The sequence below is a fragment of the Pleurodeles waltl genome, chromosome 12 (assembly GCF_031143425.1).
Source record: "Pleurodeles waltl isolate 20211129_DDA chromosome 12, aPleWal1.hap1.20221129, whole genome shotgun sequence".
Taxonomy (NCBI): domain Eukaryota; kingdom Metazoa; phylum Chordata; class Amphibia; order Caudata; family Salamandridae; genus Pleurodeles; species Pleurodeles waltl.
The window spans coordinates 589,040,419-589,062,956 of record NC_090451.1 but is presented as its reverse complement, the minus strand read 5'-3'; the positions used below and the strand labels follow the sequence as shown (position 1 = coordinate 589,062,956).

Below are 22,538 nucleotides of genomic sequence, written 5' to 3'. Positions count from 1 at the left end.
GGGCGTGGATGACCGTTCTTCTGGTTTCTACGGGAATCCACCTGAAGGTCTTGCGGAGCATACGAAGGGTGTTGAAGCATGAGGTTGATGTGTCGTTGATTTGTTGGGTCATGGAGAGAGAAGAGTCTAGTATGAAGCCGAGCTTGCGTGCGTGGGTGGTGGGTGTCAGGGGCGGCCCCAGGGTGGCCGACCACCAGGAGTCGTCCCTTGCTGACTTCTTGGGTCCGAAGATGATGATTTCGTTTTTTTCTGAGTTCAGCTTGAGGTGGCTTGCTGTCATCCAGTTAGTGATGGCGAGAAGTCCGTTGTGGAGGTTGTTCTTGGCGGTTGTGGTGTTCCTTGTGAGGGAGAGGATGAGCTGGGTGTCGTCAGCGTAGGAAATGATGTTGAGGCCGTGGGGTCGGACGATGCTGGCGAGTGTAGCCATGTAGGTGTTGGAGAGGGTGGGGCTGAGTGAGGATCCCTGGGGGACTCCGCAGATGGTCTTGGTGGCCTGTGACCGTAAACGGGGAGGCAAACTCATTGTGTTCTTTCATAGAGGAAGGAGGTGAGCCAGTTGAGGGCTTTGTAGCGAATTCCGGTGTCGAAGAGGCGTGTGCGAAGGGTTTGGTGGCATACAGTGTTGAATGCTGCGGAAAGGTCGAGGAGGAGGAGGGCAACGGTTTCACCTTTTTCAAGTCTGGTCCTGATGTCGTCGGTGCAGGCGATGAGGGTGGTCTCGTGCTGTGGTTTTTGCGGAATCCAAACTGGGAGACATTGAGTAGCTGTTGTCCGCCAGGAAGCGGGAAAGTTGGTTGTGGACTATCTTCTCTATGACCTTCGCTGGGAAGAGGAGTAGGGAGATAGGCCGGTAGTTTTTGAGGTCTTCAGGGTCGGCTCAATAAAGGATATCCACTCTTGCTTGGAAATTTTGCTTCTTAAGCCAGCCACATTCCATCTTAACAGGGAAATCTGTCTATCCCTACCTTGGGTATTACAGTACACCTCACGTCCTTGACCCCTTTCCCTCTGTAAGATGTTTAACAAAGGAAAGGAGTGATGGAAGAGACCCGTTCTAAAGCAGGATCATCATAATGTAAAAACACACTTTGATAAGAAACAGGTCTAAAGGAATCATCCCCATCCGATTCCCTATCCCTGACCACATGGAACTGTCTTTTGCAGGCCCCTATACTGTCAGTCCATCTCGTTAAGATCTACCATTGAATCAAAGTGTTTTTTTACACATAACACTGGAAACACCTAAGGGGGGCTGTGCTAGGCAAGTCAAGGAAGGAATCATGGGCTTTTGGGGATTATTTGGTCTATAGAAAAAGCCAAGAGTTAAAACTCTAATCTTACGTGAAATGCCAAGAATCTCAAAAGGCTGAGAAAGACTTTTCTTTGCCAGATGTGGATACCTAAAGTTAACAAAAATAGTCACCAGGGATACATTTACCAGAGGGACCGATCCAAATGACAAGGCGAGTCAGCAAGATATTTCCATAATCACGGATATCAAATTTAAAATTATTTACTAACCAGTGACAGACCTTGTTTTGTAGTTGGGAGGAAGATTCTAAATGTGAGTTTAGCACCGAAGGGACACCAGCCAAGATAACAACATATGGACAGCAAGCAGGAGGGAGATTGATCACTGGTAAGTATGGAGATGATGCAAAAGCTAAAGACTCTTGTGGTGCCACATCAGGGACAGTTGAAGACACATTGGGAGCAGATAGATTAACTAAGATGGATGCAGGTCGCTTATACAAACATAGACCAGGGCATAGTTGACTGCTTCCTGCTATCTCTTCATGTCTAGTATTTTCAGGGGGGAGAGCATTCAATGAAGAAGGGTGTCCGAAGGGATCTTTTTAGGATTGTTTGTAGTAACTATAGGCCCCCTCGGTGACAGCCTTTGTTGACCCTGACATAATCCTAAAATTTTCTCTACTGCTACTTCTAACTTCCCCGATCTATCTCTCAGGGGGTTAAACACTCATTCAAGGAAATTATACATTTTTGGGCAACTATATCCCAATCCGGTATTTGTACCATACCCTGGTTGACTGTTTCACCATGCTCTCCTACAGTTGGCCCTCTTATATTGGTAGTCTTAGCTTTCCTCTTATGCTTAGTGGCAGGTGAGACTGTAGTTATAGTTCGGTTTGGGTGCTCCACATGAGTATTAAGTACCCTACTGTTGACCATAGTCATCTGAACTAATTAAAGGGATAGAGCCATTTAAGGCACCAATAGCCTGCCCTTCTATCTCAGTTTCTATGTTGGGCGTCCCTATAGTATAATTATGGGGGGAACCTGCGCAACCCAAAGACAACCGCCTCTCTGCCAAATCAGTCTCCTTAAAGACCACACTAACTGCTCGCGCCAAAAAGGAATAAATGGTTGTAGAATTGCCCTCTATGGGCTTTTTACTGCAGGCTACCCTCTTCTTGCCCATGACTACTTTCTAGTCTAATATAGCCTGCTACCAATAGTCACAAGCTTGTTATAGCTCTATAGCAATCCTTACTGCGCACCCTACTTTACTCACCACTTTCTATACTATGAGTCAACATTCAGTGTCTGTGCATAAAACCATTAAAAAAAAAAGAAAGAAAAAAAAAACCAAGATAGTGTGCCCAGCCCAGCCTCTTCCGGCCGCTGACGGGCATGGACAGGCCCGCGTCCCGCAGTGATCTGTCTGCACTTCATAGCCCTCATTGGTGGACTCAAGTGTGAGCACCTGGTCCTCAAAATGGCCGCCTCCAGGGGCCAAGAAGAGTCTGGGATATGTAGTCCCCCACAAGTAGTTCAGCGCATCCCGTGCTGGGGTGATCTGCCTGCGATTTATAACACTCGTTGGTGGACTCAATTGTAAGCAGCTGGTCCCCAAAATGGCTGCCTCCAGGGGCCAAGAGGAGTCTGGGATATGTAGCCCCCCCACAAGTAGTTCAGCGTGTCCTGCGCTGCGGTGATCTGCCCGCGCTTTATAGCGCTCGTTGGTGGACTCAAGTGTAAGCAGCTGGGTCCCAAAATGGCCACCTCCAGGGGCCAAGAGTAGACTGGGATATGTAGTCCCTCACAAGTAGTTCAGCATGTCCAATTGATCACTTTAGGTGCAGCAACTCACTGAGGCATTGCCAATTCCATGGCGTTGCAATCGAGATAAAATGGATTTCACTGGGAAGAAATGGAACAGCTTATACACATCTTCCTAAGTCATACAGGAAGCGTGGGAAAGAACTTGTAGCCAAGGGAAACTAATCTCTAATGCCAGTAACCGCTGTGCACTAGATCCCACAAACATCACCTCACAGGGATATAAACAGAAGCATATTACTTTGTGGACGTGCCTGGCTCCTGCTGTCAGGCTTAAACCCAGAGGTGCAGCAACACCTTTTTAACATTCCCTTCAATGGGGAACATTTCTTTTCTTTGGCCCTCGAGTGGACAAAAAGATTGGAAAAATTAAAAATGACACAGAAATTGCAAAGTCCATTGGGACACTACCAGCAACTCCTCACAGAGCTTTTTACACTGGCTTGCCAAAATCAGGTCAAAGCTCACAGACACATACCTACTAAAGTCAACAACAATGGGCTTTTCAAAATCCTCAGAACATCAGAGGTTATTCAAGGGGAGGCTACAGAGGATGCTCTGGCAGAAGAATTGGCAAGAGTTGATCCTTAAGGAAACACCATCCATAAGCACTGACTCTCCCAGAGAACCCTCGGTCACAGAACACCCATCAGAGAGAGAGGGTGATGGCATTTCAGCAGCTACTTCCTGTTTTTTTTTTCATTCTACTCAACCAATGGCAGTAAGAGCTGTAATGAGACTGCTTGGGATGATGGCATCATGCTTAGGATTTGTGCCACATCCTAGATTACATATGCGCCCTCTCTAACATTGCTTTGCCAGTCAGTGAACACAAGCGGAGGGTCACCTTGAAGATCTAGTGTTCATAAAAGCTAGACCTCAGAACTCTCTGCATTGCTGTAAAACCAACAACCTAGTAGTAGGCAGGCGTTTTTTGGACCCTCTTCTGAAGGTGACCATTGCCACGTTGCTCATAGGACGGGCCGTGCATTTTGGAAACAACTGTACACGGTACATGGAATTATTTAAAACAGATCAAACCTATTAACTACCACAAGCTTCTAGCTATCTCACTAGTACTCAAAGCCTTTTATTCAGTAATAAAGCTGTAGTGGATCCTATTTAGTTTTATGGGAGTCAAGAGTTCGCTTAGGTTTCTGGCTTGCAGCCCCGTGCCCCTATCACCTAGTTACTTTTAACCTACTTAGCCTGCTCTATTTTAGAGCATTTATTTGATTATTTCTTCCAAGATGGCTGCTATGTTTGTAGATATGAAGATGTTTTGATTTCATGTTATCAGTGCCACTCTGTGAAGGCGTCACTATCAGCGTCAAAGACAAATGATATATGTAGGTATTCCCATCATGTCCCTTTCCCACTTACGTGTGACAGGAACATAATGTACTTTTGGATGCAATTAGTTATATAATTTCTGCCCCAAGCATGCCTTCCTATCTATTGTTTGGGAACATACCTGCGTCAGGGGTCCTACAAGATCTGTTTAAATACATCTCACTCAGACAAGATTACAAGAGGTATTCCTGCCAGATGCCATCAGTGTTATCTACTCTGCACACTGTCTTGATGCAGACCCAGCCTTCATGTCCCCAAGGGGACTGATCTAGAGACCTCATTCCAAGGTAACAAGGGTTGGCGGGCTCTTCTCATGGACATGGTACTGCCAGATTAGGTTCATCACACCTAGCTCTCTTTAGGTTAAAGATTAGGTTCCTCATGCTAGGGTATTAGGGTCTATTTTATATCTTACGGTGGGGCCTTTGTATTCACAACTCTCATCTTTACCATTCTGTTTCTTGCATTGTACATTTTCCTAATCATTGCGGCTCATGTATTCTACAGTAGATTGCAGTCTTGTTAATAAAACCTATTGAAAACTCTTCTATATCTCCTTCATTGCCTGTGTGTGACTGAGACTTTTTGCTCATGTGAGAAAAGGTTACTTTCTGTTTTACCATGACTCCCCTGAGATGTCTCACTCTGGAGTCCATGTGTAATGACTGCCAGGAATAACCTTTTACTGTTTGGGTTTTGGTGAGGTACTGCTTATGACCTGTGAGTGTTGGGCCAACAGTTGTGACTTGTTGTAGGATTGGCTTAGTCTCCTACAGATAAAAATGATGTCATCCCTAAACCTGCAGTCTTACCTAGAGCAAGAGTTCAACTACGACAAAGCAGTATATATAATATAGTCCAAATAAAAAACAGTCAACATGACTGCAATGTAGTGTCATAAGGTTACTTTAGCTATTAACAGAGGTACGTTATTTTAGCCTAGGCCTGCAGCTCGTGCCCTTTCACTGCGAGTCGTGCATTTGTAATCCTCTTTTCTTTTTTCTTTTTTCTAAGCAGCAGCAGCTGTATTTTAGTGGAGATGTTTTTATTATTTTATTCGTTTTTTACACGGAGTTCTGTTATTCTTTTCTCTGCATGGCATTTCCATTCTATGCTTTATTCAGGATTGTACTTGATAAGCTATGAATTATTGCTGGCACAATGCTTTCATCATGTCCCCAACTCTTATACACAGAAATATATGTGTTCTCACGTCAAGGCAGTTTTCTCAGAACAGCAGATGTTTTATTATAAAACACCTTACTGCCCCCCACATGACAGAGGAGTATTCCAACCATTTGCCATCGTACTCTGCACGTCGCCTTTGCAGTTTCTGCTGAGACCTGATGCAGTTTCTCCCTCCATGTGGAAGAATTTGCAGTATACCAGCAGATCTTTTCTTTACCTACAATCACATGTATGGGGGATTGAGTTCTCCAGGGAAGGGGTGGAGGGGTCTGGCAAACTGATTAGGGCTTACACTGCCATGCTCTTGTAGAGAACCTTAGTAGTGCAGATAGGGATTCCAGACCCATTGTTGTGACAGTATAGTGGGACTTTTCCTGTTTCACTTTCCTTGTCACTGCCTTGCTTTTATTGTGCTTTATAATTCTCATAAACGCAATACGTGCCTTTTACATAGACTGCTGTTTATTCAATAACACTTATTAAACCTAGTCGTGCTTCTGTTTTGCCTTTGTATGTGTGAGACATATGTGACTGAGAGAAAGGGGTAAGATTGGTTCCACCATGATTTTCCAGAGAAATCCAGATGACATACTACTGCCCCAAACACCTTTTACTCATGGATACTTGTGAAGTGGTGCTAGCTGGCCGGATGAGTTAGGCCAACAGCTGTCATACGGTGCAGGATCAGACTCAGTTCCCCGTACCTGGTGGTGCTTCCGCTCAAATCCATCAGTCTCGTTACTGTAACGAGAGTCTTTATGACATGGCACCTCTAATGTTGGTTAGGCACTTAATTATGGATCTCCAAAGTACCTCTGTCTCACCACATGCTAAAGACAACCTAATTACCTTATACGGAGACATCCGTGGTATTGTGGATGTCCTCCTCAGCTAAGATAGGCGATACCTATTTTGATCATAGGTTGTTCAAGCTTGAACCTTTAAAAGGATTAAATCCCCAGTTGGTGTCCCTATCTCTGACCTATACAATATTTGAAATATGGCGGAACCCCAACGGGTTGTAATTGCAGCAAACATGATGCTCCTCCTCACAAATCATTTAATAAATAATGGCCTCACGGAGAAGGGAGGAGCGGTTACACTTGTAGTTGAGGCAAATCCATCATATAGAACTGACATTTTTTGTTCTTGGGTCACTTTTTAAGCAGTGGATGGGAACTCACTCACATTTCATCACTACACTCCTGCTAATGCACCTGCACAATACAGAGCACATGCATATTTGCATATGCATATTTAGAAATACCTTTATCTTATCAAGAACACCAAAATTAGCTTGATGGCACCCTACCAAAAGTTGCACAGAATATTAGACTAGGGGCCAGATGTCGCAAGGCTTTTGCGCCTCATAAACTGCGAAAACCGCTGTTTGCGAGGTGCAAAAGCCACATCGCGATGCCCATTCCCATTTTGGGAGTCGATAATCTGGTTACCGACTCGCAAAATGGGACTGCGAGTCGCAAATAGGAAGGGGTATTCCCCTTCCTATTTGCGAGTCGCAGCGCGATGTGGGATTGCTTTGTGACCGCGAACACGGTCGCAAAGCAATCGCAGTTATCACCAGTATCACACTGGAGGTAACCCATTCGCTGAAGGGGGACGGGACCCCTTCCCCTTTGTGTATGCCCTTGAAAAAAAAATTCAGAGCAGGCAGTGGTCCTGTGGACTACTCCCTGCTCTGAAAAAATGAAACTGAAACGTTTCATTTTCCATTTTGTAATGCATCTCGTTTTCCTTTAAGGAAAACGGGCTGCATTACAACAAAAAAAAACTGCTTTATTTAAAAGCAGCCACAGACATGGTGGTCTGCAGTCTCCAGCAGGCCACCATCCCTGTGAGTGCTGCAACTCGCAAGGGGGTCGCAAATTGCGACCCACCTCATTAATATTAGTGAGGTGGGCCTTTGCGACCCCCTTGCGACTCGCAGATGGTGTCAGGGACACCATCTGGCATTGCGAGTCGCAAATAATAAAGGGCCAGATGTATGAAAGCATTTTGATCGCAATTTTAAGGAATCGCTAAAATAGTGATTCCTTAAAATTGCGACCCTGTTTAGAGAGTTACAAATTGCGACTCTCTAAATTAGAAATCGCAAATAAGGATTCCTTATTTGCGATTTCTTAGCACATGTATGAAGCAATTCCTAAAGGCGATTTTGGCATTTAGGAATCGCTAATTACCACATAGCCCCCACAGTGGCCCCATGATGTAGCAGAGGAGGAATCCACAGTGTAGCTCCCAATATGATTGTTCCCACCAGGCATCACAATAGTGGACCGCTCGGGTCGTAACAAATATCAAGAATGATGCAGTGCGAACAGCATGGTTCGCATTGTCCCCGTGATGGCCCACAAAAGTACGATGGTGTAGCAGGGAACACGAGAAGAGCCCCCACTTAATTCATGCTGAAGAAACTACCTGGTTCTTCCATATGGGAAGCTCCCTCGTGATTGGTCGGAATAGCTGAACACTAGTCCCCTAAACGTCCATGCTAGTTTAAAAGGTCGGTAACATGGAAGAAATACTAATGGTATTACACTGTTTTTTGTCCTGGGGTGGGGGTAGGGTGGAAGAAGAGGGCAGATGTTGACTGATAACTAAACCCCAAAAATGTGTTTAACGTCTTTATCTGAACTGTGTACCTCTATGTATTGCTCACCAGTTAACAACCCCTTGTTTCCTATTGCTAAACAAGACCATTCCTATAGAATAGTCTTAGATAACAGGCACTTAAATAGTCATACACAGGAAAGAGCCTGGCGCCCCACTTTCTAAAAAGAAAATGCACTCCAAATACTATTCAAAATCTACAGGTATTACTGGGCTTTTTCAGTTATGGCAGAACTTACATTGTAGACTATGCGCAACGCATAAAACCATTGTATGATTTAATACACCCGCCTTTTCAAGCAAATATTAGACAGTCGAACACACATGCAATTCAAGAGAATTGCAGCAGGACATGCATTAGGCAAAACATTTACACACGCGTGAGAATAAAATGAATCTGGCCATAAGAGTAATTGCTGGTGCCATCGGATTCACCTATGTAACATTCAATAAAGGTGATACACTTCTTAAAGTGTTAGAATTGGGGCCTCTAGTTGTCAGTCATTTTACACCCTGTCCAAGTGGGGGCCCGCACTCTAGTCAGGGTAAGGGAGTCACACACCTAAGGTAACCCCTGCTTCACCCCCTTGGTAGCTTGGCACAAGCAGTCAGGCTTAACTCAGAGGCAATGTGTTAAGTATTTGTACCCACCACACACAGTAACACAGTGAAAACACGACAAATGGACACCACACCAGTTTAGAAAAATAGCCAATATTTATCAAAATACAACAAGACCAAAATGACAAAAATCCAACATACGGAAGCAAAGAGATTAATTTTTAAAATAAAAAGAGTCTTAGCCCATAGAAATCAATGGCTGTGTTTTAGCACAAAGTACCTGGAAAGCGTCAAAAGTAAAGCAGCAGGGGCAAAGGTGCATTAGTAAAGCAAGCGATGCATTGATTCCTTACTCACAAGTGAGGCTGTGAGTCGATTATTTCCCTTCTGGGTAGGCGATGTGTCAGTTTCTTCCCTGCAGGAGGGTGATGTGTTGATTTCCAGAGGAACAGCCACAGGTCCGTTGGGTGATGTCGAAGTTTTGACGCCCAGGGACGATGCATGGAAAGTTCATACGCACAGCAACGATGGAACCATGCTGAGCTGGCGATGCATAGATTTCTGCAGCCATGAGGCAGGTGGTATGTAAATTTTACAGCCGGGGTGCTGGTGAGCGTTGATTTTAAAGCCTCTGAGTGGGTGCTGCGTCAATTTTTCTGTAGCTCGGCTCCGATGCATGGATTTTCACTCAGGCTTTACCAGCTTCTCCTCCCAAGAGCCCAGGGACTGGAAGTGGGACCACTTAGCTGGTCAGGGGGTCTTGTCAAGAGAGCCCAGGTGCTGGCAGATGAAGTCTTTGATGTCCCTGAGACTTCTTAACTGGAAGCATGCTCAGTCCAAGCCCTTGGAGAAACTTCACTTGCAGGATACTTGGCAAAGTCCAGTATTTGTCCTCTCCAAAGCAGAAGTAGCAACTGCAGACCAACCCATATACCCATCTCTGCCTTTGAAGTAGGAAACATTCAATAGAAAGTCTTTGTAGTGCTAATGACCCTGCCTCTTCCTTGTCCTGCCTCAGACACACTCTATGGGGTTGGAGACGGCATTGTGTGAGGACAGGCACAGCCCTTTCAGGTGCAAATGTCAGCTCCTCCCTCTCACTCTAGCCCAGGAAAACTCATCAGGAAATGCAGGACACACCTCCGCTCATTTTGTGTCACTGTCTAGAGTGAAGTCACTAACAGCCCAACTTTCAGTCTGACCCAGTTGTGGATTCAGCAGCCAAGCAGAGGCACAGAATGACCACTTTCTAAAAAGTGGCATTTTCAAACTGACAATCTAAAAACAAACTTTACTAAAAGATGTATTTTTAAATTGTAAGTTCAGAGACCCCAAACTCCAGATCTCTATCTGCTCTCAGTGGAAAACTGCACTTGAAAGATATTTGAAGGCAATCCCCATGTTAACCTATGGGAGAGATAGGCCTTGCAATAGTGAAAAATAGATTTGGCAGTATTTCACTATCAGGACATGTAAAACCCACCAGTACATGTCCTACCTTTTAAATACACTTCACCCTGCCCCTGGGGCTGCCGTGGACCTGCCTTAGGGATGCCTTGCATGTACAAAAAGGGAAGGTTTTGGCCTGGCAAGTGGGTGCACTTGCCAGGTCAACATGGCAGTTTAAAACTGCCCACACAGGCACTGCCGCGGCAGGTCTGAGACATGTTTACAGGGCCACTCATGTGGGTGGTACAATCAGTGCTGCAGGCCCACTAGTAGCATTTGATTTACATACCCTGGGCACCTCTAGTGCGATTTACTAGGGACTTACTAATAAATCTGATATGCCAATCATAGGAAAGCCAATTACCAATACAATTTAGATATAGAGCACTTGCACCTTAGCACTGGTCAGCAGTGGTAAAGTGCCAAGAGTACCAAAAAACAGCAAAACCGAAGTCCAGCACATAGTCAAAAATGCTAGAAGCAGAGGCACAAAGACAGGGGAAACCACAATAAGCATGCCAGGTCTGACATAGAGCATACAAATGACACGTGTACTCCACAGCTGAACAACACTTTGCTTCCACAGAAAAGAATTCTGACTGCTGTTCAGATGGCTATCATAGAAGAGATAACTCTTTCCCAGGGGAGACGCATTATTGTTGTATCCCCCGTACCAGCCCTCGGGGCTTTTAGAAAAGCTAACGTCTCAAACTCTAAAGCACCACATCCAAGTTGGATCCAATGGGCAACGTTTCTGACTGCCACTGATGTAGATTGTTTTTTACCCAAAACTCCAGACTCATAATTCCTTCAATATGAGCTTGAATATCCAATACCAACAAATATCTTGCTTCTTGATCAATATCAAACATTAATTTATTCTGATGGTTCAGCACAACCGGCAGTAGGCACAAAACAACAGTACTCCGCAGCTTGTGTGGTTGTAAGTGGTATCATGAAGAATTGGAAATTCCTTACTTGGAGCACTCATATGCAGACCCTAGGGGACGGCACAGAGCTTAATACTCTGGTATTGAGACTAGAATGTATGGATCCAGAACAACTGACACTAATAGTGTTTGATTCACACTATTGTGTCCAGTCCTTTAATGAATATCTGCATTACTGGCACCAAAATGGGTTCAGAGATTCAAAAGGGAACAGCATCAAAACAGATTACTGTGTGGGAAATTAGCAGATCTGAAAGAGAGGCAACCCAGTGCCCATGTAGTTTTATAATGGGTCCTCAACATGTAGTGATACACGTTTCAGGCAACATCTTGGCTGATGAGGCAGCCAACTCATCAGTAGCCACAACTTCTGTTACAGCGATTACTCTTTTCAGAACGAGACTGGATGATGAAACACTGGTTGCTGTAAAAGCTGCAGCAGACAGCAAGCCCTTACCAAAGGCATATCCTGCCAAATATTCCTATGACATAAGTGCGCAGAACATTGCCTTTGTAACAGTACCAGGGGTGGGTGATCGTGTGATCCCAAGCCGGGAGCAGAGACCAGATTTAATAGAAGCAGCATATGAGGGAGTTGCTTCTGCTCATGCAGGTGTGGTAGCTACTATTTTCTTATTGCAAAAACGTTACTGACGGCCAGGTCTATATAAACAGACCAAACGGTATGTTCTTTTTTGTGACATCTGTCAACAAATGAAAGAATCCACCGTCAAGCGTCTACCGCAGACACCCCTCCTAATTTCCAACAAACCACTACAATGTTTGTACCTGGACCATTGTGGTCCTTTGACACCTCATGGTTCATACAAATACATCTTAGTTGCTGTTGACTCTTGTTCCAGATTCCTATGGTTATGGCCACAACGATCAGATGACACTGTTATTAAAGATTTGCACGTCTTTATCTGGACATATGCAGTTGCAGCATTTCATTCAGACCAGGGCCCTGCTTTTGCCTGAATGTCATTCAGGGACACCAGGGCTACATTTGGGGTCCAATTGCATTATTTGCCTCCTCATCATCCTGAGGTTAACAGTAATGGAGCAAAATAAAACGTGAATTAAAGCAATCCTTAACAAGAATATTAGGTACGAGTCATAGTTGACTTAGTCACCTATATGGAGTCCAAGGCGCTCTCAATAATCTGCCTAGAAGGTCCCTGGGAGGGCGCACCCAATACGAGGTTCTGTTTGGCATATCTATGTATGTCCTGGATCTTGAGGGCTCTGGTGTCAATTGTCAGCTCATTTACTTGAAATGTATGTGTTAGAGACAGTTAAGCTCTTGAATGATAAAATCTTGTAAGCAGGTGTTCCCTGCCCAAGTTTCTGGATGTGTGTGGTCTCTCATAGCTCTTAATGGTTAAATTACTAACTCATTAACAACTGCACACATTTGTTTAAGAACAGTTGTTTTTAGGTATTATTTGCACTCGCTAAGGTCTAGTTAACCTTGCAGATCTTAACCACAGATAGTTGTTTTTATTAATCTGTCACTGCCCCTGGTTAATGCTTAAAAATGAGGGATTGCATCTCACTTTTGCGCCATAAGGGAGTTGTACAACTTGCGTATGCCCTTGGCCCCTTAGAGACAGTTTCTAATTTCTCTAAGTTACTTGCTGTTTTACATCGGTGTATGATATTTTATACAAGCGATTGTGATGTCCTTCTATAGTGATTATTGTTTTTAGTATTTTTACTCATTTGTAAAGGTTTTAACTTACAATACAAATAGTTTTTTACTTTTTTTTTTTACAATGTCATTCTATGTTCTACAACTATGTTTATTGTACTCTCACATACCATAGTCCTACCAACATAATTGGTAAGCACCTTTACTTTCATTTTTCAGGCATTGTTTATGTTCATGTTACATTTGAAGTTCTCTTTGGTGGATTCTTAGTCATTTGGATCTTGTCTTAGCTGTGCATGGATGCTCCTGTAAAGAGCTACTACTGTAATACATTCCACCACTGTATCTGCTTTATTTACGTACCACAGATGTATTTTACACTTTTTGCAGAAAAGATGTAGGGATTTCAGAGAGGCACCAGGGCCCAAAAGCAGAAAATGCCCCTGCTGCACTGTGAAGCACTCATGACTTGTAGCGTGGTTTGAAAACGGGAATAAAAATACAGAGCTTTATTAGAAGTTTTTCTTTTTTTTTTTTTCTTTTTTTTTTTTTAAGCAATAATTCTTACTTCTCTCTTCACAGGTTCCAAGAGAAGGAGGATTCCTGATGAAACCAGATGATGCGAGACCGCCCATCTAATATCTGAATGACAATTAATGTTCTCTTCACCCCTACCTCCTTGCATCGCCTGTCATGCACAGAGATCCTAACGCTTAACTGTTAAACCACTTTGCCAGGACTCGGCCCTGAGATATTGAATATCTGAGCATTCATCACTGCCAGATCATGTTACTGTTTTCTACAATTGGTGCATGTGTGTTAAAAACTCATATTGGCTAACTTGCGTGAATTCAAAATGATGAAAGTAAAGAATCACTCTCCAGTGTTTTAAAGGATAAAACAGAACGAGGCAAACGAGAATATTTCTGATAAAGTTCTTAATTATCTGTGAGTGTGTGTTTTAAGATATTTAAAATAAAGTGTATGCAGTTGTATTTCTAAACATTAAGGGCCTGATTATAACCGCGGCGGGCGGCGGTCGCCGCCCGCCATGCGGTTACCGCCTAATGACCGCACCGCGGTCACAAGACCGCGGCGGCCATTCTGGCTTTCCCGCTGTGCTGGCGGGCGACCGCCAAAAGGCCGCCCGCCAGCACAGCGGGAAAGACCCAGCAACGATGAAGCCGGCTCCGAATGGAGCCGGCGGAGTTGCTGGAGTGCGACGGGTGCAGTAGCACCCGTCGCGAATTTCAGTGTCTGCTAGGCAGACACTGAAATTCTTTTTGGGGCCCTCTTACGGGGGCCCCTGCAGTGCCCATGCCATTGGCATGGGCACTGCAGGGGCCCCCAGGGGCCCCGCGGCACCCCCTACCGCCATCCTGTTCATGGCGGGAGACCCGCCATGAACAGGATGGCGGTAGGGGGTGTCTGAATCCCCATGGCGGCGGAGCGCGCTCCGCCGCCATGGAGGATTCATTGGGGCAGCGGGAAACCGGCGGGAGACCGCCGGTTTCTCGCATCTGACGCGGCCGAACCACCGCGGTCAGAATGCCCTGGGGGGCACTGCCGGTCTGTCGGCGGTGCTCCCGCCGACCCGAGACCGCCGGGGTCAGAATGACCCCCTAAGTGTGTAATTTCATTTTAAAATCTGGATCTTCCTTTTTCTTTGCCTTTCAGTGCAGCTTTGGATTGGCTATTTGATTAAATTGTCATTCCACAGTTTAGAAACAGGTCGCTGGAGGAATTCATTTTCTTAGTTTGTACATCAGTGAATTGGCGGTTATTCTGTACTTCTCTAAGCAACCTTTAAATAGTCACAGACACATTCACATCAGGCGTTAAGGAGATGCAGCAGAGAAAATAAAAGCACATTTGAACATTTAAGAGAAAGGGTTGTAGTTGAAGCCTTACACCAACCGGTGCCCACAGTCCGTGCGTACAGCTAACTTCTTGTGCTGTGAAAAACCTGCACACCCAGGAAGTTCAAAGGATTGAGTCACCTCTTCTGGCCAGCATACACCGCTGAGGATGGCCCACAGATCATGATAGTGGTTTACAATGTTGTGTGTTAACATCAACTTGAATTTCACTCATAGAGCCACAAATTTAGCAACATGCCACATGGTCTCCACACACAAAAGGCAGCTATGGTACTCAGGCACCGCACAATAACCTAAAGTTTGTTAATCCTTATGCCCACTCACATCAGTTGAACTGCCAATCATTCCAAATTCACGTAACATAAACTGACATAATGGGAGGGCAAAACTGTATCCTTTCAATTGAACTTAAATCCATGGGATAGGAACTATCAATCCATGTCGATGGTCAAACATAAAGTAATTTAGGAGTCCAGTTATCACACCTCCGGGCTTTTCAAATTTCTGTATTAACAAAGATTCCTCATACAAGCAAGAACCCAACCAATGCGTTTCGTCCCAGTGCAGGGACTTCATCAAAGTTATCAGAAATAAACTTTGCATAAAACAGCCTTAGCTGAGGTTCTCCAAATAAAGTAATTCCAGAATCATTCATAAGTAAACAGCAGTCTGTTAAGCAGAGTAACGGTGGTGTCCTCACATCGTGCCAAAAATATTTTGTCAGTATATGTAACATGGCACAACTACATTCAAATAAAGACTTAAAAAATAATAGCTCCACAAATATATACAAAAAACATCATAAATCATGCCAAATGATCTTGGATTTGGTTAATGTAAAGTAGCAGTCCCTCTACGTCCCCCCTCGCTCATTTTAAAATATGGGAGCCTTCACACAATTCTTGTGCTGATGTGCTGTCTTAGTAAGCCATGTCATTACACTATAAAGTCTCCAGCAACATTATTGTGAGCAGCACAAGGCTCCTGTACTCCCTTTGCGATATTATGCAAGCACCCTGGCAAGCCGATATCAATGAAGTAAGCATGCTCTTTGATACCATATTTGTAAGTGCAGGCAACTCGCCGATATCTGTACCTTTTATCCTTGTTACAATCACCCTCTCTGATATCAAGGTTACATGGAGTCGATGCTGCGTTGAGTTGCTGTTATTATTGGGGAAGGTGATGAGCGGGGCAATGCTGAGTTGTTAGAGTAAGCAATCAAGGAAAAAACAAAGTGACCTAAGTAGATAAAATTATCAAACAGGTTATATTCACTGTTAAGTTTAAATCGTTCAGCAGCCGTAACCATGTAATTCTGATGGATGCAACTACCTGTGGATTCCTCACCTAATGAATTCTCCCCCAGTGTGCAGCATTCAACTAAAACTTCTTTCCAGCTCTGCACATCGGCGAGCATGTCACAATTGCCTGACTCCACGCGGCTCCGTCTGACATAATCGTGGCAATAAAAGGTCCCCGCCGGCGTGCTGACGTCAGCTCCCTTTTTTCCATGCCTTCGATAACGGTTATTTCTCCAGATCTTGTGTCAATTGCTGTTGAAAGGGATACTTTGTGTTTTCGGAAATGTCTGCTCCGAGGAAGTCAGGATTCAAGCCTTGCAGAGAATGCGGAGTTCGTATGTCAGTTACTGACCTGCATAATGACTGCCTCTGGTGTCTGAGCTCGGACCACAATGTTCAGGAGTTTGGTTCATGCCAGAAAATGAATCCTAAGGCTCTTAAGGAGCATGAAGCCAAGTTGTTTTTAGCGAAGGCTAAAAAGGAGAAGAGGAGTCACCATAGATCTTCGTCGGGGAAGTCGGCGAAGAGTCATAGGAAGTGGCGCCATCACGATTCCCGGCGTCGTTCCAGAGGAAGCCGTTCGAGTTCGAGGTCTTCATCTGCTAAGTCATGGGAGGTCAGCCCGACGGTGACTCCCCAGCCTTCGACTCCGCAGACTTCTCCGGTGCCGTCGGTCTTTGAGGTGGTGGAACCTCGGAGTCCTCGCTTCTTTCCGGTGCAGTCGGATATCCAGGATCCGGCTCCACAGGAGTATCCTGTCTTCCCCACTCCGGGATTGGATCCAGCAGCATTCCTTAATGCCATGTTTGCCATGTTTCAGAACATGGCGCCGGGAGGTGGTGCACCAGCTGGCCCCACTGGTCCCTTGGCATTTAATTTAGGCGCTCCGACTCCTTATAGACTGGGGTTAGTCTCTGCCAGTGGGCTGGATACTTCCCCGGAATGGGATTTAGCCTCACCAGGGGAGTTTACAGAGGAGGCAGCCTTGTTTCATTCTGTGATAAGAAAGGCTGCTGATTTTTTAGATCTCCCGCTTCCTGTTGCCCTGGTCAAGACAAATATCCTGACGGAGGTGCTACATCCTACCACTGCTGTTGCGGAGCCATTGCTGCCTTTTAATGAGGCTCTCACAGATCCCATTGTCGAGGAATGGAGAAAGCCTGTTTCTTCATCAGCGGTGAACAGGTCGGTTGCCAGAAGATATAAATCAGCTCCAGGGTACCCTGGGTTCCTTTTGAAACACCCATTTCCGGAGAGTCTGGTGGTACAGGCGTCTTGTTCATCGCAGACTGCTCCTGGCTCCTTCCCTGGTGTGCCATCTGACAGGGAGTCCAAAAGGATGGAGCAGTCTGCAAAGAAGGTTTTCTCGTCCTGCAGCATGGCCCCTAAGTCAGCAGATGCCACGTGTATCCTGGGTAGATATATTCATGCTGTTATGGATGCGGCTAAAGCTGCATTGCCTGATATGCCCCAGGACTTCCAAGGACTCCTTACGGATGCCCATGCTGCAGCGACACAAGTCATACAATCAGGACTGGACACCACAGACTCAGTTGCCGGAGCCATGGGAACATCCATCGCTACCAGACGTCATGCTTGGTTACGTACATCTGGGTTCTCTACAGATGTCCAAGCCTTTCTGTTAGACTTGCCCTTTGATGGCGATAAGTTATTTGGCATTAAGGCTGACTCTGCATTGTAACGCTTCAAAGAGTGTAGGGCAACAGCGAAGTCCTTGGGCCTGCAAGCTGCTTCGACCCCCTTTAGGTCATTTAGACGTTTTAGGGTGTTTGGACGAGGGGCATCCTTTCGTGGAAGATCGTAGCAGACAGGCCAGCAGCCCTCAAGTCTCCCTTACAGATCTTTTAGGGGGGCGGGGTAGAGTCCGCACTAGAGGGGCAACCCAGCAGCAGCACCCTGCCTCTTCCTCAGGGGGGGTGCAACAGGGGAAGCAACCCTAGTCCTCTAACCATTGCATCCCATGTATCTCCCGTAGGGGGAAGGTTGTCTCTTTTTCTTCCCATGTGGGAGTCGATCACATCAGGCTTCTGGGTCATCAGTGTTGTGAGGAAAGGCCATGCCCTTCCCTTTCGGGAGATTCCTCCTCCCTTCCCTCTCCGTCTTTCCTTTTGTTCAGAAGACCATCTCCTGTTGTTAGAACAGGAGGTTCTATCCCTATTGTCAAAAGGTGCAGTGGAGTTGGTTTCCGAGCAGGAAAGGGGTCAGGGATGTTATTCAAGGTATTTTCTGATCCCCAAAAAGGATGGACATTTGAGACCTATCTTGGACCTGAGGATTTTGAATTGGTTCCTCAAACAGGAGAAATTCAAAATGCGGACTCTAGCACAGTTGCTTTTGGCGTTGAGCAAGGAGGATTGGATGGTGTCTGTCGACTTGCAGGATGCTTATTTCCATATTCCCATTCTCAAGTCACACAGGAAGTATCTCCGGTTTGATGCGGTCCTTCCTTTTGGTCTTACGTCCGCGTCTCGAGTCTTCACAAAGGTGATGGCGGTGGTTGCAGCAAATCTCAGGAGGAAGGGAATAGCAGTATTTCCTTACCTGGACGATTGGTTGATCAAAGCCAAGTCTCCGGAGCTCGTGCTGCATCACCTGCAGATGACAACCCAGTTGTTGTTCAGTCTGGGCTTTTCGATAAACGTGCCCAAGTCTCACCTGGAGCCCTCTCAATGCCTCCTGTTCATAGGGGCAGTACTGGACACAACATTGAATCGAACCTTTCCTCTGCCACAGATGATTCAGGACATTCAGGCGTTGATTCCAATGTTTCGAGAGGGAGCGGTTGTTCTAGTCCTCAAGCTCCTTCGTCTGCTCGGTCTGTTCGCTTCATGCATTCTGTTGGTCACTCATGCACACTGGCACATGAGGGCTCTTCAGTGGTGTCTCCGCAGGCAGTGGTTTCAGCACAAAGGGGATCTCGCTGAGTCGATAAAGATCTCCAGAGACACTGCAGCGGATCTACGATGGTGGGCTGTGGACGGCAACCTTTCTCAAGGAAGGCCTTTTTCACTACCACCTTCAGTGGCCACGGTGATAACTGATGCTTCCACTCTTGGGTGGGGAGCTCATCTGGGGGACCTGGAGATAAAAGGTCATTGGTCTCCAGTGGAGCAGATGTTTCATATCAATCTGCTGGAATTGTGGGCGATACATTTGCCTCTCAAGGCCTTCCTCCCTTCCCTTCGCGGTCAGTCGGTTCAAGTCCTGGAGGACAAAACGACCGCAATGTGGTACATCAATAAGCAGGGAGGAGTAGGGTTGTACCTTCTCTGTAGAGAGGCTCTGGTCCTGGGCACTGGAACATCGGATTTACTTAATGGCAATCCATCTGGCCGGGGTTCAAAATGTGCGTGCGGACAGTCTGTCTGCCCCTTTCGGCCGATCACGAGTGGCGTCTTCATCCAGATCTGGTCCTTTACATCTTTCGGATGTGGGGATTCCCCCAAGTAGACCTATTTGCCACTCAGGAGAACGTGCACTGTCCATCGTTATGCAGCCTCCAGTATCCGGTGCAGGAAGCGTTGGGGGACGCGGATGTCCTGGAACAGCCAGTTGCTTTACGCATTTCCGCCCATACCCTTGATTCCTCGGGTTCTGAGGAAGATTCGCCAAGACCGGGCCCAAGTCATCTTAATAGCTCCGGATTGGCCAAGAAGGGTGTGGTACACGGACCTTCTCCAACTCTCACTGTGCCCTCAGCTCCGTCTCCCTTACAGGGCACACCTCCTCTCGCAGTTGCAGGGGCAGGTTCCACACCCCCACCTCCAGAGCCTGCACCTTCATGCCTGGAGATTGAACAGGGCAATCTGAGTTCTTTTTCTTTCCCACTGGATGTGGTGGACGTTATTTTATCAGCCAGGCGACACTCCACCAAATCTGTCTATGCGAGCAGATGGGCTAAATTCGTTAGTTGGTGTGGAGAGAAGCAAATGAATCCCTTAAGTGCCCATTTGTCAGACATATTGTTGTTTGCATTGTCCTTGGCACAGCAAGGCTGCGCTGTTGCTACTGTCAAAGGCGATCTTTCGGCTCTCTCAGCCTTCTTATGCCTACCTGATCAACCCTCTTTGTTCAAATTCCCTTTAGTATTAAGCTTTTTGATGGGGCTTACCAATAGGTTTCCTCCCACTCTGTTTCTTATGCCCCAGTGGGATTTAAATCTGGTTCTAAACTTTTTAATGGGGTCACCTTTTGAGCCTCTACATTCTTGCCCTTTGAGATTTTTACTCTTAAAGACTGTTTTTCTTACGGCCATCACGTCTGCTAAGCGTGTAAGTGAGCATCAAGCTCTTTTTGTTCACCCTCCTTTTACGACCTTTCATGCGGACAAGGTGGTGCTGAGGACCAGGGCAGCTTTCCTCCCCAAGGTAGTAACTCCTTCTCATTTGGGGCAGTCTATCACATTCTCGTCATTCTATCCTCCTCCATATCCATCTAAGGAGGAGGAGAGACTACACCGACTGGACCCAAGGAGGGCCTTGAGTTTTTACATAGACAAGACGAGAGAGTTCCGCTTGGACGACCAACTCTTTGTCGGATACGTGGGGAAGAGGAAGGGGAAGGCCGTCCACAAACAAACACTATCCAGGTGGGTCGTTCTTTGTATTAAGATCTGTTATTCATTAGAAAAGAAAGTTCTCTCGTAGGGGATTTCCATGTATAGTCATAAGCACTGAATAGTTCCGCGCGCCTGCGGGGACCCCGGAGCACTGTTGTGTAGTATATTCTTAAGTGCAATCATCAGCTCCTTGACAAAAAGGTCTGTGAAAAACACTTAAGAATAACAATGTGCAGCCTATGTGAACAGCTACACAGGCCAAATTGTTAGAAGAAAAAAACAGTTGTAGTGTAAATTTCACGTTTAAACCTCTATTTATTCTATAAATACATAAATAAATACATTCTCATATTTTATTTACACCTCTCATGAGAATAAAACAATGTAGGGCAGTGTAGCCCATAGGCTGCCATTATACAGAATGAAAATAGAGCTGTGCCTTTAAGAAAGTAAAGTCTTCCTGTTTCCCATCATGCACAGCAAAAGGCAGTTGCCTCAGTTCTTTTTTCCGGCTCCTTTCTGACAGGACCCTGAAGCATTGAGCTCTACCTCACAAAATCCTTTTGTGACAGAAATTCATTTAAAATCTTTTGAATTTCATTTTCACTCGACGTTTTTAACATTGAGTGATAATTTTCTGCTTTTTTCTGTTAGATTCTGACAGAATTTTGAGGTTTTTCTACTTCAGAAATGCCTTCACTGTTTGACAAATGTCCTTCTTGTGGCAGAAAAAAGGCCAAAACAGATCCACATCGGGTCTGCATAATTTGCCTTCCATCCAGCCACAAACCGGAGTCGTGTGACATCTGCAAAACCTTCTCCAGAAGGACCCTTCGTGACAGGGAGAAGATCCGACTCCAGGCGAAAGAGGACAGGAGGAAAAGTGGTCATTCTACCACAGAGCGAGGAGAAGGTCAGTCTTCTACCAGGGCTCACACTGGTTCCTCTATAACTCCGACCAGACCGGCTCAAAAACGGCACAGGTCTCCGACGACGTCGAGGGCGTCGACGTCGAGGCAAGGAACGGCGCCAACATGCTCGCCGTCGAGGAGTGGTTCGCCGGCGAGAAAGAGACATCGCTCGCCGTCGACGCCGATTTCGCCGTCGAGACGGCGTGGACTTTCGCCGTCGAGATCTGGGTCACCGTCGACACGGCGAGGACGTTCCACGTCGAGGAGATCTGAATCCGGTTCGCCGTCGAAACGGCGAGATCGATCAACGTCGAGGGGTGCTCGACGTCGTAGACGTTCACCGTCATCACGGCGACGTCGAGGGTCGTCGTCGAGAGATTCTCAACGGCGAGAAGAATCGACGGCGAAGGACACTCGCCGTCACCGTACTTCGACGTCGAGGAGTGTGTCGACGTCGAGACAATCAAAAAGACCTAGGAGGGTTTATACAACCTCAGAATCCTCGGCTTCAATCATCCTCCTTCCAGCGTCTCCACAACTCTCTCCTCGACAATCACCATTGCCACAGACGCCGGTAACACCTACGGCGCCTCTTCCGGCTCCGCCTGTAGAGTCTGTTTTGAGGACTCCAACGCGGTCTGTAAGACGTTCGGGACATTCCTCTAGACGCTCTTCTTCCTCTCGACACCGTCATGACCCACAGAGATCTCAGCATTCACATCACAGGCGTTCTTCTTCGTCTACACGGGACTACTCTCCAACCCTATCGGACTCACCGTCCCCGAGAGTGTCCCCCATAGATGATGTGAATACGTTCCAGGAGGTCTTAGTACGAGGGGCAACCAAGCTGAACATCCCGCTGGCGGTACCTGCCCCATCGACGTCAGTGATCTTCGAGACCTTGCATCACAGGACATCTTCCAGACCTTTGCTTCCACTGGTTCCAGGTCTCCTTGAACCAGCAATGGATATTTTCCTTGCACCGGCCGCAACA

The 22,538-nt window shown here is 46.2% G+C and overlaps 1 protein-coding gene across 2 annotated transcripts in view; it reads left to right on the top strand.

Annotated features, from left to right (window-relative positions):
• Positions 1–13,822, top strand: part of POLR1H (RNA polymerase I subunit H) — a 156,724-nt gene extending 142,902 nt beyond the window's left edge. For both annotated transcript variants that reach the window (XM_069217761.1, XM_069217762.1), the window contains exon 5: positions 13,453–13,822. In XM_069217761.1, coding sequence (XP_069073862.1) covers positions 13,453–13,477 — 25 coding nt within the window. In that variant the 3' untranslated portion in view covers positions 13,478–13,822. The remainder of the gene's footprint in view (positions 1–13,452) is intronic.
• The last annotated feature ends 8,716 nt before the right edge of the window (positions 13,823–22,538 follow it).